At 48.6% G+C, this 21,400-nt stretch overlaps 1 protein-coding gene across 2 annotated transcripts in view; it reads right to left on the bottom strand.

Moving 5' to 3' along the window:
• The window catches only part of WDFY4 (WDFY family member 4), a 250,053-nt gene that overhangs the window by 155,517 nt on the left and 73,136 nt on the right, over positions 1 to 21,400 (bottom strand). For both annotated transcript variants that reach the window (XM_070364483.1, XM_005900617.2), the window contains exons 14-23: positions 11,268 to 11,482; positions 9,632 to 9,726; positions 8,499 to 8,736; positions 8,023 to 8,099; positions 6,756 to 6,977; positions 5,934 to 6,112; positions 3,286 to 3,517; positions 2,080 to 2,225; positions 946 to 1,057; positions 50 to 240 (exon numbers count right to left, since the gene is read on the bottom strand). In XM_070364483.1, the coding sequence (XP_070220584.1) occupies positions 50 to 240; positions 946 to 1,057; positions 2,080 to 2,225; positions 3,286 to 3,517; positions 5,934 to 6,112; positions 6,756 to 6,977; positions 8,023 to 8,099; positions 8,499 to 8,736; positions 9,632 to 9,726; positions 11,268 to 11,482 (1,707 nt within the window). The remainder of the gene's footprint in view (positions 1 to 49; positions 241 to 945; positions 1,058 to 2,079; positions 2,226 to 3,285; positions 3,518 to 5,933; positions 6,113 to 6,755; positions 6,978 to 8,022; positions 8,100 to 8,498; positions 8,737 to 9,631; positions 9,727 to 11,267; positions 11,483 to 21,400) is intronic.

The raw sequence follows: 21,400 nt of genomic DNA, 5'->3' as shown, positions 1-21,400 counted from the left end.
GCTGGGTGGTGGGCGGCATTTGCAGACTCGGGTGGGAGGGTGGACTTACCTGGTACCCACAGATGTGCTGCATCAGGCGGTCACACATGACGTTGCTGGTCAGAACCAAGTGCAGGACTTTCACAGCCGCGTACATGCTGTGGTCATCCGTTGCTAAGGAAATGAGGCCCAGGAGGATGGCAGGCCCGCCAATGAAGTCCAGGCTGCTGGCAGCAGGGCTGGAGTGGAACACTCTTACCCCTGTGTGGGACCAAGACATTCCTGAGCACACCACAGCTCCATTCCAGTGGAAATTCCTCTGGCAGCATGCAAGAGCTGTCAGGGACATCACCCACTTACAGCTGTGGGGCCTGTGCACAGGACAAGCTGGGAGGAAGAGTAGGGGCTTTAGAAGTTTTTGGTCACTGAGAGATCCTGTGCTGAGTCCTCTCGGGGTCATAGAAGGCTGAAACAGCCCAGGGGGTTTCAGACCTCCACCCTCTGTCTTAGTCCAGACTGCCAGATGAGCCAGCCGTCCTGTGAGCTGGCTGCTCTGACAGCCTCTGGCTCTTTTCCGGGCTCTAGATCTGCAGCACTCGCCCCTGGCACGAGCTCTCTGTTCTGCTCTTGTCTGATTGCAAGGCACAGTCGCCGGTTGTTTTTTTCACCCAAACCACCACCACAGTTGCCTCTGCTCAGAGGCCCCGCTATACTCACTAGATAGGCTCCGTTTTGCGTAGATGCCAGCTTGGTTAGTAGCAAGTTCACTAACAGTTGTCAGATGCAGCAAAGTGATCTGATCTCTGCAGGGAAGCTGATGCTCTGGTGGGGGTTAACTCTCAACTCTTACTCTCACCACCTGAGCTTCTCAGCCCACTCAGTCTTGCCTACCACCCCAGAATTCCAGGCTGCACAGGTGATGCCAGCCACCTGCTCTTCTTCCCAAATAGCAGGAACAGTTCATACCTAATTGGCCCACAGCAACAGCTCCAATGGTTCGAAGAGAACCCGAGAGGTGACCAGCACAGTTTCTTAGCAAGAACACAGGCACGACACTGTCACGGGATGAAATGTTCATCTAGAGAAATTGGCAACAGTTAGTCCTAAGCAACCTTCCTGGAGAGGAGGCGGTATGTTCAGGAGCTCCTGGAGGGCAGGCATCCTGAGGCCTGGCACTCCGGTAGTGTAAGCCATTGAATAAACAATAACTGAACCAGCATCAGAGGGACTGAAGCCAAAATTCAGGTTCTGTCCTGCCTCCCAGTCTTTGGCTTAGTCAGAAGGGAGAACCTTTCATTATACAATTGTACCACCAACGTCCCACATGGTCACTAATTAAACAAACGCTCACAGCGAGGAGCTGATGAGAGTAGGGAGGCCCTGAGGACACTTGGAGGCATAACAGTGTTGAGACGCCCAGGGCTGCCTTCTTCCTAGTCTAGGGTCATCCATCTCCGCAAGTCTTGGCATCACTGGTCTTCAAGGGCCAGAAGACGGGACCCTGGCCTCTTCTAGCAGAAGACTCTGTGCTGGTAAGGCATAGTGTTAGTGCTCAACAGGACTTAACCCCTGATCCCACCTCCTTAGGAAAGGGAGAGGACCCTCTGTCTGTGAGGGTGGTGAGAATATAAGCAAATGAGCCCAAATTCATCAACAGTAAGCAAAAGAGCGCTTTATGCAGGGGATTAGGAAATAGGAAATCTAATGGCCTCTTTACCTAACTAACTTGTCTGCTTTCTGCTTTGCAAATTTTTGCTTAAACACAATGGCTCAAAGGCTACCTTACCATCTTAGGGGTTAGTAGCACCCAGGAAAAGGAAGTTTAATTGTGTTCCCCATGTCACAAATGTTGTTTAAATATTCCATTTGTTCTCGCTCTACTGAAGAGAATGAAGAGTACCTACTTTCTTCTCTGAAAGAAGAGATTTGGTCTTGAGGAGTGTGAATGGGCAGGAGTCATAGAATATTTTCACAAATGAAGTGTGTCTGTCAACACACACACACAAATGTGAATTGGTGTTCATTCAGTCACTGAAAGCTGCAGCAAGCCATGAGATCTTTATTCCAAAAAGGAGCAGCAAGAGACGTTAGAAGGTGTACCTCTTTGGCAATCAGGCGGCTGTCCACCTCATTGTACGTGCTTCTAATGTCTGCAACGCTGGTAACGGAGGAGCTGGCTATGTGAAGGCCGAAGGAAACCTTTTCCTCTGCAACCAGGGGCGTTGCTTCCACACCAGGATCCTCTCCTACAACAACACATCTTCAGTTATTTCTACTCTCACTTTACTGAGTAGGAAATTAACCCTCAGAAGAGTGAGCATCTACTGCCACATGGCAAAGTCATCGCTGAGCAACGTTCGTAGCTATTATATGCTATTGCATTGTATGTCATATGTTATATGTTTTGTCCCCGCCTGTCATTTCTGACACACAGAAAACTGTAGAGAACTCTCACAATATTAACCTTACTATAAAATAGAAGCACTCCAGGTACGAAATTACTAAGTCTTGAGACATCTATTGTGAGTGTAACCTCACCCCCAAAACCAAAGTGCTGGGCTGAAAGCCCTGTGGTTTTCAGTGAGCTGCATATTTGGGGTAAACCCCTCCTCTGGTTTCAGCACACAGGTGCTCACTCAAGGAGAGCTATATGTGCTAGTGAGAAGCATGGCGTAAACGAAGAGTTGATGAAACTTGGGCTCTAGACCTGGCCTCCTCACATTGTTCTTGCCAGTGCTCATTGCTAGAGGAAATGAAGTTCAAAGAACACACGAGGCCTCAAGACAAAAATGCTCCACAGTGCTCAGTCACCCTTCACCATGCAAGAAGGCGTCAGTACACAGATTCATTTATTATTCTTCCCAGATGAGAGCTGACCCCCTCGACTTGGCAGAGCACAGACAGCCATACTCCCTGCTTGAACAGCCAACAATCAATAATGAAAACGCGGATGTTTTGTCTGCCTGTTTAATAATTGAAGACAACAGTATACTTTAGTTAAAAAGCTTCTTCATTAAAAGGAATGTAACTTATTTATCTCATTCTCTTCCCTCTTTCTTTGCTGATGATATTACCTACCCACTTTTCTCTATTACGTACTCTGGAATTGAAACCTACAGGAGATTGTCATTTCCTTTTCTGTGACATTTTCTATTGGCTTGTAAATATATAATAATCCAATTACAGAGGACCTCCCTAATGACTGGCCTGTGATGAGTTTTTTCCTTATAAATAAGCTATAAATAACCAGATGTCTATTTAAAAATTAGAATGAGCAAAGTCATCATAAATCAAAACACCCCATACCTTGGACATGCACAGCCTGGAAGTTACCACAGTATCTTGGGCCAAGTTTGTTGATAACTTCCAGAGTTTCCATTGAGATGGCTTCTTCAAAGAAGTACGTGGGGCCCAGACGCCATATTAGTAATGACTTTTGTTTCCAAACTCGAGGGGTAGCAATATATCCATAAACATCCACAAACGAGGATGGATCCATCGAAAGGAATGGTCCTGGCAAGGCCTGAATGTACAACATCTGTTCAAACAAAAAGGTGGGGGAGAGGGGTAGATGGGATGTATTTAATCTCAGAATTAATCAAATAAATACATAAACCCCAAAATGATATACCTTATTCATCTCTCAAAGTAAAACCTTTATTCAGAAACATTACAAAGATAACTCTCAAAGCTGAGAAACACCGCATAAAGCAGTTTATAAAAAAAATTCTGTGTGTATGCACTCTCAGTTGTGTCCAACTCTTTTATGACCCCAAGGACTGTAGCCCACCAAGCTCCTCTGTCCACGGGATTTCCCAGGCAAGAATAGTGGAGTGGGTTGCTATTTCCTCCTCCAGGGGATCTTCCCAACCCAAGGATTGAACCTGAGTCTCCTGCGTCTCCTGCAATAGCAGACAGGTTCTTTATCACCAGCACCTCCTGGGAAGCCATGTGGGAGTAAAAACCTGACATTGTGCCTTTGGAAATAAGTGTGATAAAAAATATAAAGTGTCACTGAAAGGTTCATCTCTTTTTCCAGTCATTTCACAAAGAACTTTAAAGTCCAATGTTGGCACATTAATTAAGTTTTACATACTAAATATAGCTACAGACTAGAAAGGAAGAAATAAACTGTCCCTATTTGCAAATGGCACGTCCATGTAGAAATTTCCAAGGAATCCACAAAAAAACAAACTAATAAGTGAATTCATCAAAGTCACAGGATATATGATCAACACATAAAAATAAATTGCATTCTATAGACTAACAAAGAACATGCAGAAACTACAATTGCTCACAAGAAAAATAAATACTTTCTTGTTCTGCAAAATCCCATGTGAAAGAGGATGAAAGAAAGCTATAGATTAGGAAAAATTATTTATAAAATTACATATCCAGCAAAGGACCATTATCTAAAATATTTAGATAAAACTCTTAAAAGTCAATAGTAAAACAGTAAACAATCCAATTAGAAGTGAGTGAAACATATACACTGCTGCTGCTGCTAAGTCTCTTCAGTCGTGTCTGATTCTGTGCGACCCCATAGACAGCAGCCCACCAGGCTCCCCCGTCCCTGGGATTCTCCAGGCAAGAGCACTGGAGCAGGTTGCCATTTCCTTCTCCAATGCATCAAAGTGAAAAGTCAAAGTGAGGTCGCTCAGTTGTGTCCGACTCTTAGCAACCCCATGGACTGCAGCCTACCAGGCTCCTCCGTCCATGGGATTTTCCAGGCAGAAGTACTGGAGTGGGGTGCCACTGCCTTCTCCAAACATATACACAGACATCACTAAAGAGGATATACAAGTTGCAAATAAGGTTCTAACATTTGAGAACAGCTGTTTCATCTGCAGCCTAAGTCCATCTTTTTTCTTGCTCAACAGACCCCTGCATTTAGACACAGACCTTGTGTTTATCCCATTTGAATTTCACTTGCTGGAAAATCATCTCTGTCAGTCTTGGCCCTTGGCCATTCTCCATGCCATATTTTGCATATTTCGACATATTCCCATGGCATCACATACCTTCCAACCTCCATGCTGACTCACTCCGGTTCAGCAGGCCCCTGAGGTTGGATGTTCATCTATGTGCCAATTCACTAAACGACACATCAGCCTTGTAACTATAAATTCAATATGATTCATCAAGTGTATGTTGCACGCTTTCTGTATGCCAGCCCTGTGCTAGGTGAAAGCAAGTTCCAGATATCAACAGGACAAGGCTCTTAGCCTCACAATACATGTTCTGCTTCACAGAATACAATCTATTCTATGAAACAAGACTGGATACCAATATACTCTGTGAAAGAGGACCAAAACCAGCCCACTCTGTAATTAACTAAAGAGATTAAAAAAAAAAGACTTTGGGTGACCACGAATGTAACCACACTTTTCATCCTGGCTAACGTGAGTGACCACTGCTTTTCTCCAGTGACAGTTTAAGCCCTTTCCCTTTCCTTCTGCTTCCTGATTAAAAGCTTCGAACATATACAGATACCAAATTGTCTCTCGACAGCACCCCATTCAGAACTGACACCTCCGCTTTTTTGAACCCTCCCCAAAATCACCTAAAGTGAGCCCAAATCCTGTCAGTTCCTCCTAACGCCTTATTACTCCATGGTAAGGAGGAAAAGAAGGCTCTTGCTACAGCAAGCTTCATAAATGTACCTCTTGTTTTGTACTATATGCATGCTCCTAGAAGTATTTGACTGGTGGGCATGGACAGTTCCTAACACCTAAAACAATACTTAACATACATTAGGTATTCAATAAATATTTAATGTGGGGAGGAAGAAAGGAAAGTGCGAGGTAAGAAGAATCGTTAACAATTGAAGTCAAAAGTTAACTTTACATTTTGCAAGACCTTTTTTTTTAATGCTCTTGATGATTCCTTCTGGTTACCTCTGTGACTAGGCGGCATGGCCATGGGGCAAGCACAGCTTGGGGGAAACATCTCACCTTGGCTGAGCCGATGACCTGTCCATCCAGGTAGGTGAAGACTGTACAATTCCTTTTCATTTCCTTGGTGACGACCACAGCCAGGTGGTGCCACTGACCACAAGCCAGCAGCTGGCCACACCTGACCCGAAGCTGGCGTCCTGCAGAAGGCTCAGGGTCATCCTCGAGTTCCATGACATCTGGACGAGAACACAAGAACCAGACTCAGCTGCAGCGTCAGGGAGCATCAGCCCAGCCCCAGGGGCCCCAGTGCCAGCGGAGTGAGCGCCGAGCCTCCCAGAGAATCCTAACAGCAGCAGGAGCTTTTACTGCTGGAGCCCTTGCTTTGGGCCAGACACTGAGGCAGGTGCTATCACGATTCCCAGGTTACCATCCTGAGGCACAGCGAGGCAAGGAAGGCAACTTGCCTAAGGTTACATAGCTGGAATTCAAACCCAGGAGTCAGGCTGCAGGGTCTACCCATCACTAGACTGCCTCCAGAGGGACACACACGGGCTGGCAAAGTCCCAGAAGGGAAGGAGCTTAGGCGGCTGGACTGTGTGTGAAGGACACCAGGCCAAATCCTGGGCCTTCCAAAGTCCATGTCTCACTATGAAACAGGGCAGAAAAAACAGGCATGGCCATAACACCCTGGGCTTGGCCATCACAGTCCACTTTGGGGCACTGCAGGCAGGTGAGCTTGGAGATCCAGGCTGAGCTCTAGGCGGCAGAATCAGAATCAGCCACCTACCTAGACAGCTGAGGGCAGGCAGGCAGCCCAGGCTCTTGGGTCAAGAGCTGCTGACTCAGTCCCACATGCCCCAAGTGTGGGTGAAATCTTACCCAGGGGCTGAAACTCTTTCTCTTCTGTAGACACAACCAGGGAGAGGTCTTCTGGGCAGAGGCTGACAGAGAAGCAGACGAAGGGCTGCTCGGTCCTGGCCAGGTGGCGCACCAGGGTCAGGAAGCGCAATGGGTGGCCCTCCGCGGCTGCGCTGTGCCTGCCGACCAGGAACCAGCAGGAGAAGCTCAGGCCCCCGGGCGGAGGGAAGGACCTGGCAGCACCTGGGGCCAGAACACAAGCACGCCTGAGGCTCCGTCCTGCTGTGCAAGCGTCTAGACTCACTGTGGCTCTGACTCGCCCAGGGTGGCCCTGTGGTGTGCCAGTACTGGGCCCTGCCTGACCCACACCCAATTCACAGGGGCCCACGCAGCACGCTATTGTCTCCTTCCTTAATCATACTCGCAGGAATAAGTCCTGTTCCCTCCAGGACTTGAGCCTAGATCTTCAGAGCCTCTCTCCATTTCTGACCCACCTATTACGCTGCATTGCCAAGGGAGCAGAGCGGGAGCACGTGCCTGAGATCCACCACCACGTGGCCCGCTGGTCAGCTGGTCTAAAGCTGGCCTGTGTGCTATGTGGGGCAGAGGAAGCTGGACTAGCCAGGCCAAACCTTGCCTGGGGAGCGCTCACTCTGGGGATACCCAGGCTGGCAACACAGGTGGGGTCCACTGTCCTCACTGAATGGGCAGAATCAGGCTTGGAGCTCTGCACTGATGAGCTGTAAATGCCACAGCTCCTCAGCATCCACCCTCCCACAGAAGCCCAGACCCTGGCTCTCCTGACAGGGGGTGCCTGGTCTTCAGCTGAGAGCAGCTCTGTACAAAGCATGCCAAGGCCCAGCTGATCCACATGAGGCAAGGGCAGGCTTGCTCCTGAGTGGCCATCGGCACAGAGCTCACACTCCTCTCTAGAGTCATCAGGTGGGGCGAGGTGTTCATGTTGGCCTCTGTCAGTCAGGGACAAAGGGCATCAAACCCAGGCTCAGCTTCCGAGTCAGCCGTCAAGCCCATCAGTGTTCACTGAACCCCAATATGTGCAGAGCTGTGGGATGGGCCCTTGGGATGCACAGTGAATAGGACACCCCTGGCTCAAGACAGAAATGACCAAAGGGAAGGATGAGTCCTCTACAGACATGTGGGACCAAGAGGAAGACTCATGCTTTCTGGAAATGCCAAAAGGAAATCTGAAATCGAGACTCCCCAAGGACTTACTCCCAGGTCAGGGGGAGGGGACCTCAGCAAGCTAAACCCCCAGGGAAACACATACCTGTCCCAATCCCTCCAGAGACTGAGTACTCGGTGCTGGTTCCCATCACCGTAGCCAGAGTCGGAACAAACAAACAGCTGGAATAGGAAAGTGTCTCAGATCATTGAACCACAAGCCAACCTCTGATGTGACATCTGCCCCTCTGCCCGGCTTCAGGGGCCACACTCTCTCCTAGATCGTGGGGCCCCCAGGACACAAAGTGATGGATGCTGGCACCATGGCCCTAAGAAAGGAATTTGGTTGGAGGCTGGAGGGGAGGGCAGCCTAGAATGCAGACAATCAGGAGAAGGAGGCAGTCCTGGCCTTAGATGGCTAGGGATGCTGCCCTTGAAGATGGGGTATCTGTGACCCAGATATTTTCCACAGCTGACTGTGAGACCTGATAGAAACTACAGTTTTGTAATCAATATTATAATTCACCCAAGGCACTGGGAAATTAGTGAAGTGTATTTCAAGTGTATGAAAGCCAGTCATACCCGTAACCTTCCACGGACATGTCGAATTCCACGAAGGATGGAGCCAGGGCCGCCCTCTGAGGCTGCAAGTTGCGGGGGGAGGTCATGGAGATGAGGCTCAGTGCTGTCTGAAGGGTGGTGGTCGAGGTCTGGGACAGCCCCATGGGCTTGAGGGCCTGTGTGCTTGCTGGGTGAGGGCCGGCATCCCTGGGGTCCACTGCAGAACCCTCAGCAGGCACTGGCATCGCTGCCTGTGACCCTAGAGCCGCAAGCAGAAGAGCTGTGTCTTTGCTCAAAGCACTTCCACTTCTCTTCTGCCACAGTCCCCAAGGAGGGCTCTGCAGAGTACCAGGCATTCCCAGCCCCAAGGGTGGCCTCCTGGGCCCTCCCACTCACCCTCTTGCCTGGGACCTCTGCTGATGCTGATAACACTGAATCAAAGGTGACAACCTGCTCCTCCTGGAAACTTCTCCCTTTAATTCTATCATTGCTGCCACTCCTTTCTACTACACATTTCTGCTGCTGTCGTTGGCTTGCCCCATGACCTGTCCCTCACTGGGGCTTCGTCCTGGCTCTCTGACCTCCAACTCTTTTCCACAACAGCCTGTCTCCTCAAAAGGTCTGTTTTCCACCTCCAGCTCCTGGCCCACTCCTGACTCTCCATCCTTGCTTTTCAACTGGGCCTCCTACCCGTAACATCCTATGCAGTCCATGGCTTTCTTTTCTCCAAGCTGGTTCCCTGGACCAGCATCTTGCCAAGTACCAGGCCAATGCTTTGTCCTCCAGACCCCCTAACTCCTTGCTGAACTGTGAGCTGTGTGAAGCTGACACTGTTCTTCTGTCCAGGGGCAGTGCTGGGTACCCCTGCATATGCTGTGACGTGAGGGTTGCTGTGCTCCAGGCATAGAAAGGGGCCAAGTACATGCTCACCATCACCATCTTATAATGGGGCTAGGAGTCTTCCTCCTTCCAGATCTGGTCTTTATCTGGGGACCACGGATCTGATCTTTCTGCTCGTCCTCATTTGCTCCATCGAGCAGCAGGCAAAACCATTTTTAAATCTCTCTGCTTCCCATATTCCATAAAGACTTCCTTACAGGAAATGCATGTTCTCTTTTAAATCCCATTATCCAGCCCCTATTCTCTGTCCTCACCTGGGCATCCAGAGTCCCCTCCACACGCATGAGATGAACTGAGTTTTTTCGTTGCAGCCGATGGAGGTGAAGCAATTCCAAGGCCTAGAAACTGTCTGAATATCATAACAAACAAGAGCCAAATGATGACATTTTCAGCCAAAAGCCTCCTCCAGTTCCATCTGAACACTTGCCCTAGATCCCAGAGCATGCTGGTTCCCCCACCATGCCTTCCACTCTCAGCCTGGAATCCTTTTCCTCAGGCCGTACAGAACCAGGGTGTCCCTGACCTGGCATTCGGACCAGAGAGCTGGTGAATTTAGGTGCTTTTGACTTAACCAGTGACCAGCTAGAAGCCCCAAACTGGACCTGGAAAGGAAAAGGATTTTGTTGGGAAATAACTTTGCCATACGTTGTTTCTAAGTTTCTAATGGACTTGACCGATCAGCTGAACTAGGGACAGTGGCCTTGGCTGACAGCCCCACGAACAGGCGGAAGAGACTGGCCTGGCCCCTGGGTCCCCTACCTGCTGGAGGGGCTGCCTTTGACCCCCCTGCACTTGGTCCTATATGCCTCCTGGGGCCCAGCAGCTTGCGGTCCTGAGCACCACCCTCCCTATATCCACACCCTCTAGGGCCACAGGTACGTAGGAGACGCTTGGCTCCCTCCTGCCTTTCTTTCCTCTGCTTTCTTTGTCTTCGGTGTCTGCCCCTCCTTGTGTATCTTCCCTCGCTACTGTGACTCTCCAGGAAACACGTGGCTTCGTGGAGGGGCTACCAGTGGGAGGGCCCACAGGACACAGTGGCGCTGCCTCTGTCCCCGTCCTTGTCACGTGTCCCAGTCACTGCCCCTCATGCCAGCCAGGCTCCCTGTGGTCTAGTCTCTCTTTTGGCCGCCAAGCCTTCATAGCTCCCCCCACCACAGCCCCCCACCACCCCTTTCAGCAGGGTGTCTTCACATGCCTGGTTCCCTCCTCTCCTGGTCTGGTGACCATCTGCACAGGCTGTAGACCTCAACCACCACGGTTCCCTTGAAGCCCCCTCTTTACACCCAATCTCCCAGCTGTGGTCCTCACAGCTCCACAGAGCTCTCACACTGCACTAGCATCCCCTCCAACACTTTCAATTCTCTGCAGGACCCATGGCTTACTGCTTCACCCCCCAGACCATCAGTCCTGGCTGTCCATTGGAAGGACTGATGTTGAAGCTGAAACTCCAATACTTCGGCCACCTGATGCGAAGAGCTGACTCATTTGAAAAGATCCTGATGCTGGGAAAGATTGGGGCAGGAGGAGAAGGGGACGACAGAGGATGAGAGGGTTGGATGGCATCACCGACTCGATGGACATGGGTTTGGGTGGACTCCGGGAGTAGGTGATGGACAGGGAGGCCTGGCGTGCTGTGATTCATGGAGTCGCAAAGAGTCGGACACAACTGAGCGACTGAACTGAACTGAACTGAACCAGACCATCAGCTCCATGAGAGGAACTATGTCCACTCTGTGGGCTGCACATTGCCCGAAGACCCAAGACTTCAACCTGGGCTTGCAGTGGCCAATGCTGGGAAGGCAGGAGGAGCACGGGGATACTCTTACTGTCCACTGTGCACAAGCTCGGCTACCAGGGGCTCAGCAAGATTTAACGTGCAGCACACGGTACCTTAACACGTCTGGTTCGATGGCCTGGGAAGCAAGCTTTTCAAAAATCCTGATGAGGCCCGAGTGCAAGGGGCTGCTGCTGGTGGTCAGGGCCTTGTGGCAAGAAGTCATGAGGGTCCTGAGCATCCCCGCCTCGCACATGACCTGACGGTTCTTCTCCGACTTCACCATGGACTGGATGTGACTGGCCATGGAGCACTGGATCTCCCTGGAAAGCTTAGAGTAACCAAAGCAAGCAAGTGGTGAGCCCTTGAGGTCTGCATGTTTTGGGGCCACTTTGGTCAGCTCCTGGCTAGGGCTTGAGCTGGTGGTAAGGTGAGGAGACTGAGCACCCCACAGCCTATTCTCAATGACCGCAGTCTGTCTTGGGCGCTCTCAGAGGTACCCTCCTCACACAAGCTGCCAAATAGGAAGATAGCTTAAAACAGACTGCAAACCAGCAGGCGAGAGCCTGCTTCAGTCTGAGCTATGCAGTGGTTGAGCCATATGACATTTCTGAATTGCTAACATTTAAAATACTGGAGATTCCACACAGAAGTCCAGACATGTGGCCTCTCTTAACAGTGGAAAGACCTGGTCAGGCCACTTTGCCATTGTGTGTCTGTTGAGATGTAGTTGGAGCTGGGCAACGGCTGTGCCCTCTAGGGGGTCCCACACCTTACCCTCCAACCACCAGCATCTCTCGCTGGATAGTCCCGTGTTTCAGTTTGCAGCCTGGCCCAGAAGGTGGAATCCTGCAGCAGCCGCAGCCTGCTCCATCTTCTCAGGTCAAACCACACCAGCCTACACAAGCTCCTGAAGTCACAGCTTCTGTGGAGAAGCCTCCCCTCCAACCCACTTCCTTTGTCTGTCTTTCTGGGCTAAGTGCATTCGGACACACAGACAGGTGCCCTCTTATCTTCCCCCTGGCAGATTTCAACTCACTTTACCATCTTTATGCCCTTGAAGCCCACAGGATAGAGGCATAGAGTCAGCCTCATCAGCATTTCCACCAAATACATTACATTATTTTTGTAATCTTCCTTTCTTCATAAAAAGGCATTCCCAGCCTCCACTGAAAGGGAATTTCCTTCAGAAAATCTCTGAAGATCGTCCTCCTTTTCTTTTACTTTGTATGAGATTGTCTGAAATCACCAGGATATCGGTTTGATCTTAAGGGCAGTTTCCTGCAGCGGAGGCTATGGGGGCCTCCTTCTGCAGGTGAGGGTACCCGTCACAGCTGCCCCTCCCATGGACGTCAGCCCCCCTAGGTGGTAGCTGCCCTGCTATGTAGCCCCACATGTATCTTCGTGTGTGCATACATGTGTATACATGTACATACACATGCACGCACGCATAAAGTGACACACGTGTATACATACATGTATACACACGTACACACACGTGTATACACATGTGTATACATACATGTGTACACACACACGTATACACCACCCCCAGACGATAGCCACGGGGCCATGCCCTTCAGCCTCTGTGGTTGAGACCCCTCACACTTGAGACCCCTGCCCTGTGGGCTCATCCTCACTCAGTCCTTCTCCTGCATCACCCTGCTTCCCTCACCTCCCTTCTCCTGAGCCCCCCTTCACAAACCTCATACACCGGTACCCTGTCTGGACTCTACTTTGAGGAACACGGCTAAAGGCTGTAGCTTGCTTTGCATACTGCACACCTTTGCCCTAGTCTCTGGTTTCAAGAAAAGGGATCTATGACGAAGTAGGTTATGTCTAGGCTAGTCCACCAATGTAAAGCCAGCAGTCACCACGAGGCACTTACTTTAGGACTCTGAACCCAACATCGAAAATCACCTTACTCTATCATCACCTCCCTGAGCATGTAGTCATTCAAGGCCACCCCGCCCAGAGATGGTTCAGAGGATGTCTGTTTCACCAAGGGACAGAATTTAATAAGATGGCATTCTTCCTTAGACTGTGAACACAGTTTTGTAGTATACATGTTTCAAGGATTACAATGTATGGCGAAACATAAATACACTGTTAACCATCAGTTTCTAGATTTTTTTTAAATGAAGGGGTCGTGCAGCTCACCCTCCCACCCTTCCATGCCTTTCAGAAGCATGACACCTACAGCTTTTTCCTCAAACTGATGGCATCTGGTGAAATTCCCATTGTTAAAAAATCTCCAGTAATATTTTCAACTTAAAATTTTAGACTACTTTTAGTTTAAAACGCAAACGACAGTAGAATGGGTTTTCAAGGGGAGTGCTTCCAGGAAGGATTTCATCACTCCGCCAACATCACTGATATCGAGGAGAGATCCCATTACTCGAAGAAGATGGTTCTTGCAATGAAATCTTTATGCCTCCCCCCATCACCACTCAAATTCAGATGTTGAAACCTAATGCCTGGTGTGACGGCATTTGGAGGAGGGATCTTTGAGAGTATTGCGTATGTGCAATACTCAGTCATGTCCAAGACCCTGTGGACTGTAGCCCACCAGGCTCTTCTGTCCATGGGATATCCCATGCAAGAGTACTGGAGTGGGTTGCCATTTCCTCCTCCGGGAGATCTTCCTGACCCAGGAATCAAACTCACATCTCCTGTGTCCCCTGCGTTGGCAGTTGAATTCTTTGCCACTGCGCCACCTAGGAAGACCCTGAGGGTAGAGCCGTCATGAAGGGGATTAGTGGCCTTAGGAAAGAGACCCCAGGAAACCCCTTTCTGCCTTGCGCGCAGTGAGGATACAGCGAGAAGAGCACTGTAAGTGAGGAAACGGGTCAGCAAGCACCGACTCTGCCAGCGCCGTAATCCTGGACTTGCCACCCTCCAGAACTGTGAGGAAACGGGTCCTCAGCAAGCACCGACTCTGCCAGCACCGTGATCCTGGACTCGCCACCCTCCAGAACTGTGAGAAGTGAGTTCTGCTGTCTGTAAGCCCCTGGTCTACAGCATTTTGTTAAAGCAGCCTGGATGGACGAAGACAATCCCCTTCTCTGTCACTGTGGTATCTGCACAGCCAGTGTGAACTGCTAGAGGCACACGCAAGCCAACAGAGGCCAGAAACGGAAGGAGGAAATGCCGGATCTGAGTTACACTGAATGATTCCACGACTTTTCCTTTAAGACACGCTTCCATGTGGAAATCGACCCAACTTCCTCGACTCCCTTCCCCAGATCTTCCTTCTGATGCTCTGAACATCCCTTCCTGCATCCATGGAGCCTGAACCTCTGCTTTCCTTCTCCTCTGCTCGAAATAGAAGAGCTGCTTCCATCCTCTTGCCTAGAACTCTCCCTCTCCAAGAACTTGATTATTTGGTAACTGCAGTCTTTTAACTTGGGGTGAGAGTTGGGGAGACAGTCTGCATGAAGCAAGATGCAAAAATAACACAATGTATTATTAATAAGAATTAAAAACAAATGTCTACAATCTCCAATTTTTATTACCAGCACTTCACTTATTGCTTTGGGGACTTTTGGCTTTTTTGTTGTTGTTTTTGCTTTTTTTTTTCCCACCAGAGCAGGAATACTGAAAATCTAAATATGCAAGAAATAAAAAGTTTTCAAAAGGGAAAAACAGAAATGCTGATGTTGTCTAATGATGCCACAAGTTTACTCCAAAATTGCTCAATACCCCGTAATGGAGGAGGGAAAATTGATCGTCCTCATTATCGCTGCAGCTCTGTCAATACCAATATTGCCTTGTTTTGAATAAAATGTGCTGGTTTTTTTCAATGTTGGTTCCAGTAAAATGGGGTTTTAGTGAAAATATGAGCAGTAGCAGGAAACCAGTCTGGTTTCTCCCCCTACAAATGGATTGATTTTCCTAACACACATTACTTCCAATGCAGGAAGGGGATGGTGGTTCAATTAGGACTCGGTGGTGAGCGTTAGGGTCACCAGCAGACTGGACCCGCAAGCAGATTATCACAGAGAGACGTGCGGGCTGCCTGTAGGAGTTTGCTGCTTTCTCCACTGAGCAGCTGAGCCTTCAGGGCTGTCCTTGTCCAGGTGTGGGTGTTTAGTCTTTATCTTTCTCCCACCGCCTCTTTCCTGGTCTAGATTGATACAGCGGTTCCAGAGCCCAGTGAGGGCTGGGTCTTGATGGAGTCGGTCCCTCCAAGGAGGTGTGGGCTTTGAGTACCGTAGTCCAGAGTGTGTCTTCTGGACATTAATCCACAGTCCTGACTCAGACTAAAAACCATCAGATGACCAGCGTCTCCTCCCCAGACACTTAGAACTGGGGACTTCTACTGAGTTACTTAAATTTGGGTTCGTCGCTTATTCCAGTTTGGCTGCAGTGCTCTTTATTTGATAGTTTTGGAAGAGAGGCGATACACTCTAAGTGGCCTCAGCTCTTCAGGGATATCACAGGTAAATGGGGCCCGCAGATGTGTTTCATTTGACAAGTTGTTGTGCTTTTTGTCTTTGTTTGCTTAGAATTAGCTTTCTTTTACAAGGGCATAAACTTTCCCGTTTGCACAGTCCCCACCAGCCTGATACACTCATCTGTGGTGTCCACAAAGCCTTGTAGGTATGGGAGGCTGTGATCTTGGTTTAGGTGTAAGAGGGTCCAAATTCCAATGAATCTGTAGAATCCATGTCTAAAGGCGTGGCTTCCGGGATGCACTTGCATAAATTTGCAACAAAGACCAAGATGCATGTGGGCACCTGCTCTAAATCTTCTGTTTCTTTTACGAATTATATCCATATCATGGCCAATATTTCCTGATAACAGGAGCCTGGGATCTTATAAAATATTAGTTTCTTTCCAACTTTACTTCCCAACATCCCCTTTGGTCTACCCTGTACTCTATGCCAGTAACATCTTCACTTTTGAAAACTTTTTTGACTAATGCCCAAAGTTGAGACTGTCCTTTCTAATCCCATCCTTTTGATGAGGTCCTAATTATTTTTCAAGAGACAATTCACATGTTCTTTCACTTAGTAAAACTTTTCTGACTATCCAAACCAGCACTGTGTCCGCACTTGAGTCATTATAAACATCACACTTCGACAGGCCACCTTCGCATCTATCTTCTATTTATCGAGAACTGTGAACCGATGCCTGAGACAATGGCTTTTCATCCTTGTTCCCCTAGCACATCTCTCTGTGTCTCAGTAGCCACCGAGTAAGCGCAAGCACAGGGCACAAGGTTTACTAGAACTCAGCGGGTGCACAGGGCCCAGGGCGCTGAGAAGGTGGTCAGAAAGGTGATGAGCCAACTGAGTGTTGACGGACAACGAGGACAGAGCCAGGTCAACAAGGGAATGACCTCCCAGGAGAGGAAACAGTGGCGCAAAGGCCAAGGGTGAGAGTGAGTCTGGCCTTTCAAGGAAAACCTGGGGATCACAGACAGTTGCCAGCCAGGCTTGATCACCCTCTGCCCCCAAATCCCTCCCCAACAGTGAGCCTGTGGTCAGCCCTGAGATGGGGCATGAGACCATTACCAGGGGAACCAGCTGATAAACATCCATCTGGGAAGATGCCTGCAGAGTCTGAAACCTGAAACATTTGTGAAGAGTTTCCATCACCTTGGACACACACACCCTCGCCCCACAATAGCTAGGTCAGGCAGGCAGAGAAGCCCAACAGGGCTCCATGAGACCCAACATCAGCTCTGTGCCAGAACCCTTCCCCTATGGCTGCTACATCCTCAAGGAGCTCAGGAAAGGAGTAATTAACTTACCCTGAAGGTCTCTATAGCTGTGGCCAAAGTAACTCCTGACACAACTCTTTCAAGATATACTTTTGGAACAGATTTTTGCTGTTGCTGTTGTTAATAGATTTGCATACATGATTGCCTGGAGAAGATTCCTCGAACAAGACTGCAGAGCACACAGTCTTTTGTAAAGATGAGGGATCCATTTCCAAGCAACCTGGGCTCCGGCCCTGGTATGTTGCTTTTGAGCTTCCAAACATTCACCCTTGCTACATCGTCTTGGCATAGGGCACTCAAATACCTACCAATCCATGTTGATTTGATACTAACTAATGGGAAACTTGGGCTAGTTACTTACTTCCCTTAAGCCTCAGTTTCCTTAGCTTTAAAATGAGAATATTGAGAATACCTCCCTCACTGTCTGTTGTGGTTTTGGTGAGAGTCAACAAGAATTGCATCTGTGAAAGTACTTTGTCTTGTAGGATGCAAGTGTTTTCAGAATATTGACCCCTTTTACTTGCAGTCTATCAGTAAAAGCCCTGATTAGTTATCAATTGTACTCATCAATTACTTTATCAATTGTGTAATGGAAGCTGGAAATACACCTAAAATATATGTAAAATATATTATCTTTCATTTAATATTTCCAAAATGTTATATACTATGACTTAGAGTCCTAGAAGCACAGAGTCACAAAAACCAGAAGAGAAAGAGAGAAGGAATGATAGCACATATTGTGTTCCAGGTAAGGTTTTAAAAACTCTCCAACTATACCCCCCACTGAAAAGGTTACATCAGTCTCCATAAGTGACGTAATGAGTGGCAGAACTGGCACCGCAACCCTGGTCTTATTTCAAAGCCCATGGTTTTAACACTGTGTAATGCACTTTGGCCACCTCATGCGAAGAGTTGACTCATTGGAAAAGACTCTGATGCTGGGAGGGATTGGGGGCAGGAGGAGAAGGGGACGACAGAGGATGAGATGGCTGGATGGCACCACTGACTCAATGGACGTGAGTCTGAGTGAACTCCAGGAGTTGGCGATGGACAGGGAGGCCTGGCGTGCTGCGATTCATGGGGTCGCAAAGAGTCGGACATGACTGAGCGACAGAACTGAACTGAACTGAACTGAATGCACTCATTATGAGGAAGGGAACCCAATACCTCATAAGAGGCATACACTGAGGGTCTGTATAAGCGTTTTATTGGTGGGGCCGTTTGGCCTGGCTTCGGTTTGATTTCCCCCTAGCTAGGTGTGAGCGCCTTTAGGCTGGGCAAGTGCCCTTCCCGATGGCCACAGGCCTCACCACTCCCTATTGTTTACACCACACATTCACTTTACACTTCTGGCCCCAGGACATTGTGTCTGCAACCCTTATGATCTAGGCCATATCTGAGTAGCTGAAACTGATGTGCAGAGAAGGGGGGTGGCCCATATACGTCATAAATAATGATGGCAAAGGACTAGAAGCAAAGTCACTGGATAATTGGACCAGAGCTCAGCCCATCAACCTCACTTGCACTCCATCATTCTATGTCCGCTGTGGCTTGCTTTTGAAGCTTTTCGTCTCCATGCAAGATTATGTCTATCTGCTCTATTTAAGAGATAACCCTAAGAAGTATCCTGGATTTTGAATAGAATATGACATTTTCCCACTCAGGAACAATAGAAATACTTGAGAGTGGGGTTCAGAATGAAAAAGCATAAGAAATATAGAAATTCAAAATAGTTGAAATTTCTAATGTGCTGTAATTTGACAAAACAAGACTCCTACTTTGGCAATTTCCTTGTTGAAGGAAATGACTCTTTTCAAATAGCTTGCCCTTACACAATCCTACCCAGGGCTATTAATGCTGTCGATACTTTAGTTATTTGAAACCTGTATGATTAGTTCAAAGTGTCTGAAATACAGGCTAATTCCAGAAAATGGTGCCCTTTCCAAACTGAGGCGCAAATCAGTTGACGGACGAGTGCAGCCCAAGCCTGATCTTCTTCCTGTCCTGTCACACTGTGCAGGAGGCTTCCGTCACAGTAGAAGCTGGAACACACCCAGCAGCGAGGGGAGGTGCAGACTGGTGACAGACAAGAGTCTCTCTAATGTCTGATCGTGTCCTTGCTTTCCCATTGCCTCCCACCCATGCCTACCGCTCATCTATAGGGAAGGCAACGTGGTACAATGGCAGGAGGTCCCAGGGCCTTCCATCGGGCACATCCACCACCTACCTAGGATGTCAGTTCACTGCTACAAGCTTCCAGTCCTCATCTGCAAAATGGGACTATTGATATCTACCTTGCTGGGTTGTTATGAAGAGCAAATGATAAAACGCTCGTGGAGCTTTGGGAGCTTGTAGCAGTAACTGCACCAATCAGCAAGTGCTCCCCACGGTGCCATGGATGCTCTGCTCACTGCGCTAAGTGCTCCTGCATTGCTTCAGCTGGTCCTCACAGTCATGCCATGAGGAGACGATATTATTCTCTCCATACCACAGCAAAGGAAGCTAAGGATCCCAGAGACTGAATAATTCCCCATGGTTCTGTGACTGTTAAGTGGTAGAGCTGAGATCTGACCCAAATCTGTCATCCTCAGAGCCTCATAGAGGGGCTTAGGGAAACGCAGTGGAGATGATGATAACAGCGATAATAAAGGGCGGTGATCCAACAAAATCCATGTCTTGGCGTGGTGCTCAGGGTCCCTCGCGATGTGGCTGCAACCTCCCTCTCTTGCCCCACTCACAGCCTGTCTAGCCACATGGTTTGTCCTAGTCCAGCTGAACTATTAGCAGTCCCCAGATGGGCTTCTTTACGTGTGCCTCTGTGTCTGAGTGTCCTCTCTGTCCCTCCTCTGTCTGATCTGACATCGACAGGTCTTTTCTTTAAAGCCTGGCTGCAGTGTTGCCGTCTCTGTGTGGCTTTCCCTTCCCTCTCTCCCAAAACCCTGTGGGCAAACTTTTAGTGCAGTTAGAGTGTTGTCTATCTTCCCTATTCCTCTGAGTACCCACCACCAAATTCAGACTATGCATTCCAGTGACATTTGTCTCTGAATCCCTAGTGGAACCTAACAGGTGTTGAGTAATTATTCACAGACATTCACGCACAGCATTGGCTGCCCCAACACAGGCTGAGCTCCACCTCTGGAAAACTGGATCTGGCTACGCAGCCTCTGAGTTCCTGTTGTCATGTACACAGCAAACAACCCTCTGCTAAGACCCGAATGGAAGTGCAGTGATTGCTGGGGAGTAAAGAGGCCTCCTATATTAGTCAGAGTTCTAGTCCAGAGCTACATCCCTATGGCAAGGCCCACGTAGCTGTTGAGCATCATGAAAGAGTAAAGGCTTTTCTTCTCAATGAGTTGTTTCTGCCCGGGGCCAACTCAGCTCCAAGAGAACTGAGCTGGACTCCATTTCTGCCTTATGCTTAGGACAGCAACAGTCACAATAAAATTCCTACAGTCTCATTTTAATGCTGGTGATGCTACAAGAGGCAAGAAAAAAAATTAGCTGGATTATCTGTTTCCGAGAGCAACTCACGGAGCTAGCATTTTGGAGATGGGGGGAAAAAACCCTTTTGGTCTTGATCAGAACACATGCAATGTGGCTACAATTAGAAATAAACCAGACAACCCATATAGGTAGTTAAGCAATTGCTTCCTAAAACGATGCCTGTACCCTGGAAAGCTATCAGTTTCTCACCCATAAGGTAGGAAGAGCCTCTGAGGAACACACAGTGGGTAAAACTATAGGGACCCACCAGGCCCATCTAAAGAGAGATGAGTGGGAACTCACAGTCCGTCTTCCTTGTAACACTGCCATCTGCTGAAACCCCCAGCTCCTTTCTCAGTCTCCCACATCTGCAATCCTGCAGTCAGTTTCATCTCAGCCTTTTCTTGCCTGGCTCTCATTTCACATCTGATTTACTATTCCATTTGTCGCCGTGAGGTTTCCCACCCTCCCTTCTGGAAATTAATTACTGCAATTATCCAACTTTTAATAGCTGCTGATTTGGCATCTGCAGGACATGTTTGAGAAAATGCACCACTACATTTCATTTGCATATGTGAGAGACAGTGCGTGAGAATTAGAATTTTCCTAAATTACTTACTGTGACCTGAATAGAGAAAAAGTATCCTACCAAGTGGAAGCCTCATTTGCATACTTAATTTGGCCAATTACCATCGCAGGGTGAGAGAAAGTTCTTCCCCACACACTGACATGACAACTCAGGGTGTTTATTGGGAACCCGGGCTCATCCACAGAGTCTTCATACACTGGGAGAGAGAAGGACAGGCAACTGTCTGCTCTGCATCACTTCATCAGTCATCCTCACGGTGGAGACTTGCAATAACACGCTCATCAGCAATCAGTTTGATTGCTAACCGCCCAAACCACAGGCTTGGTTGCTCCCTTTGCAAGTGCATTGCATGGTATGAATACAGCTAAGGAAGCCAGACATCCTCACAGTAAGGCAACTGCCACTGGGAAAGTGTACAGTGCCAAGGTGCATCACCTCACATGAAGAGC

This window comes from Bos mutus, chromosome 28 (assembly GCF_027580195.1).
Source record: "Bos mutus isolate GX-2022 chromosome 28, NWIPB_WYAK_1.1, whole genome shotgun sequence".
NCBI lineage: Eukaryota > Metazoa > Chordata > Mammalia > Artiodactyla > Bovidae > Bos > Bos mutus.
This window is presented reverse-complemented; position numbering and strand designations above follow the sequence as displayed.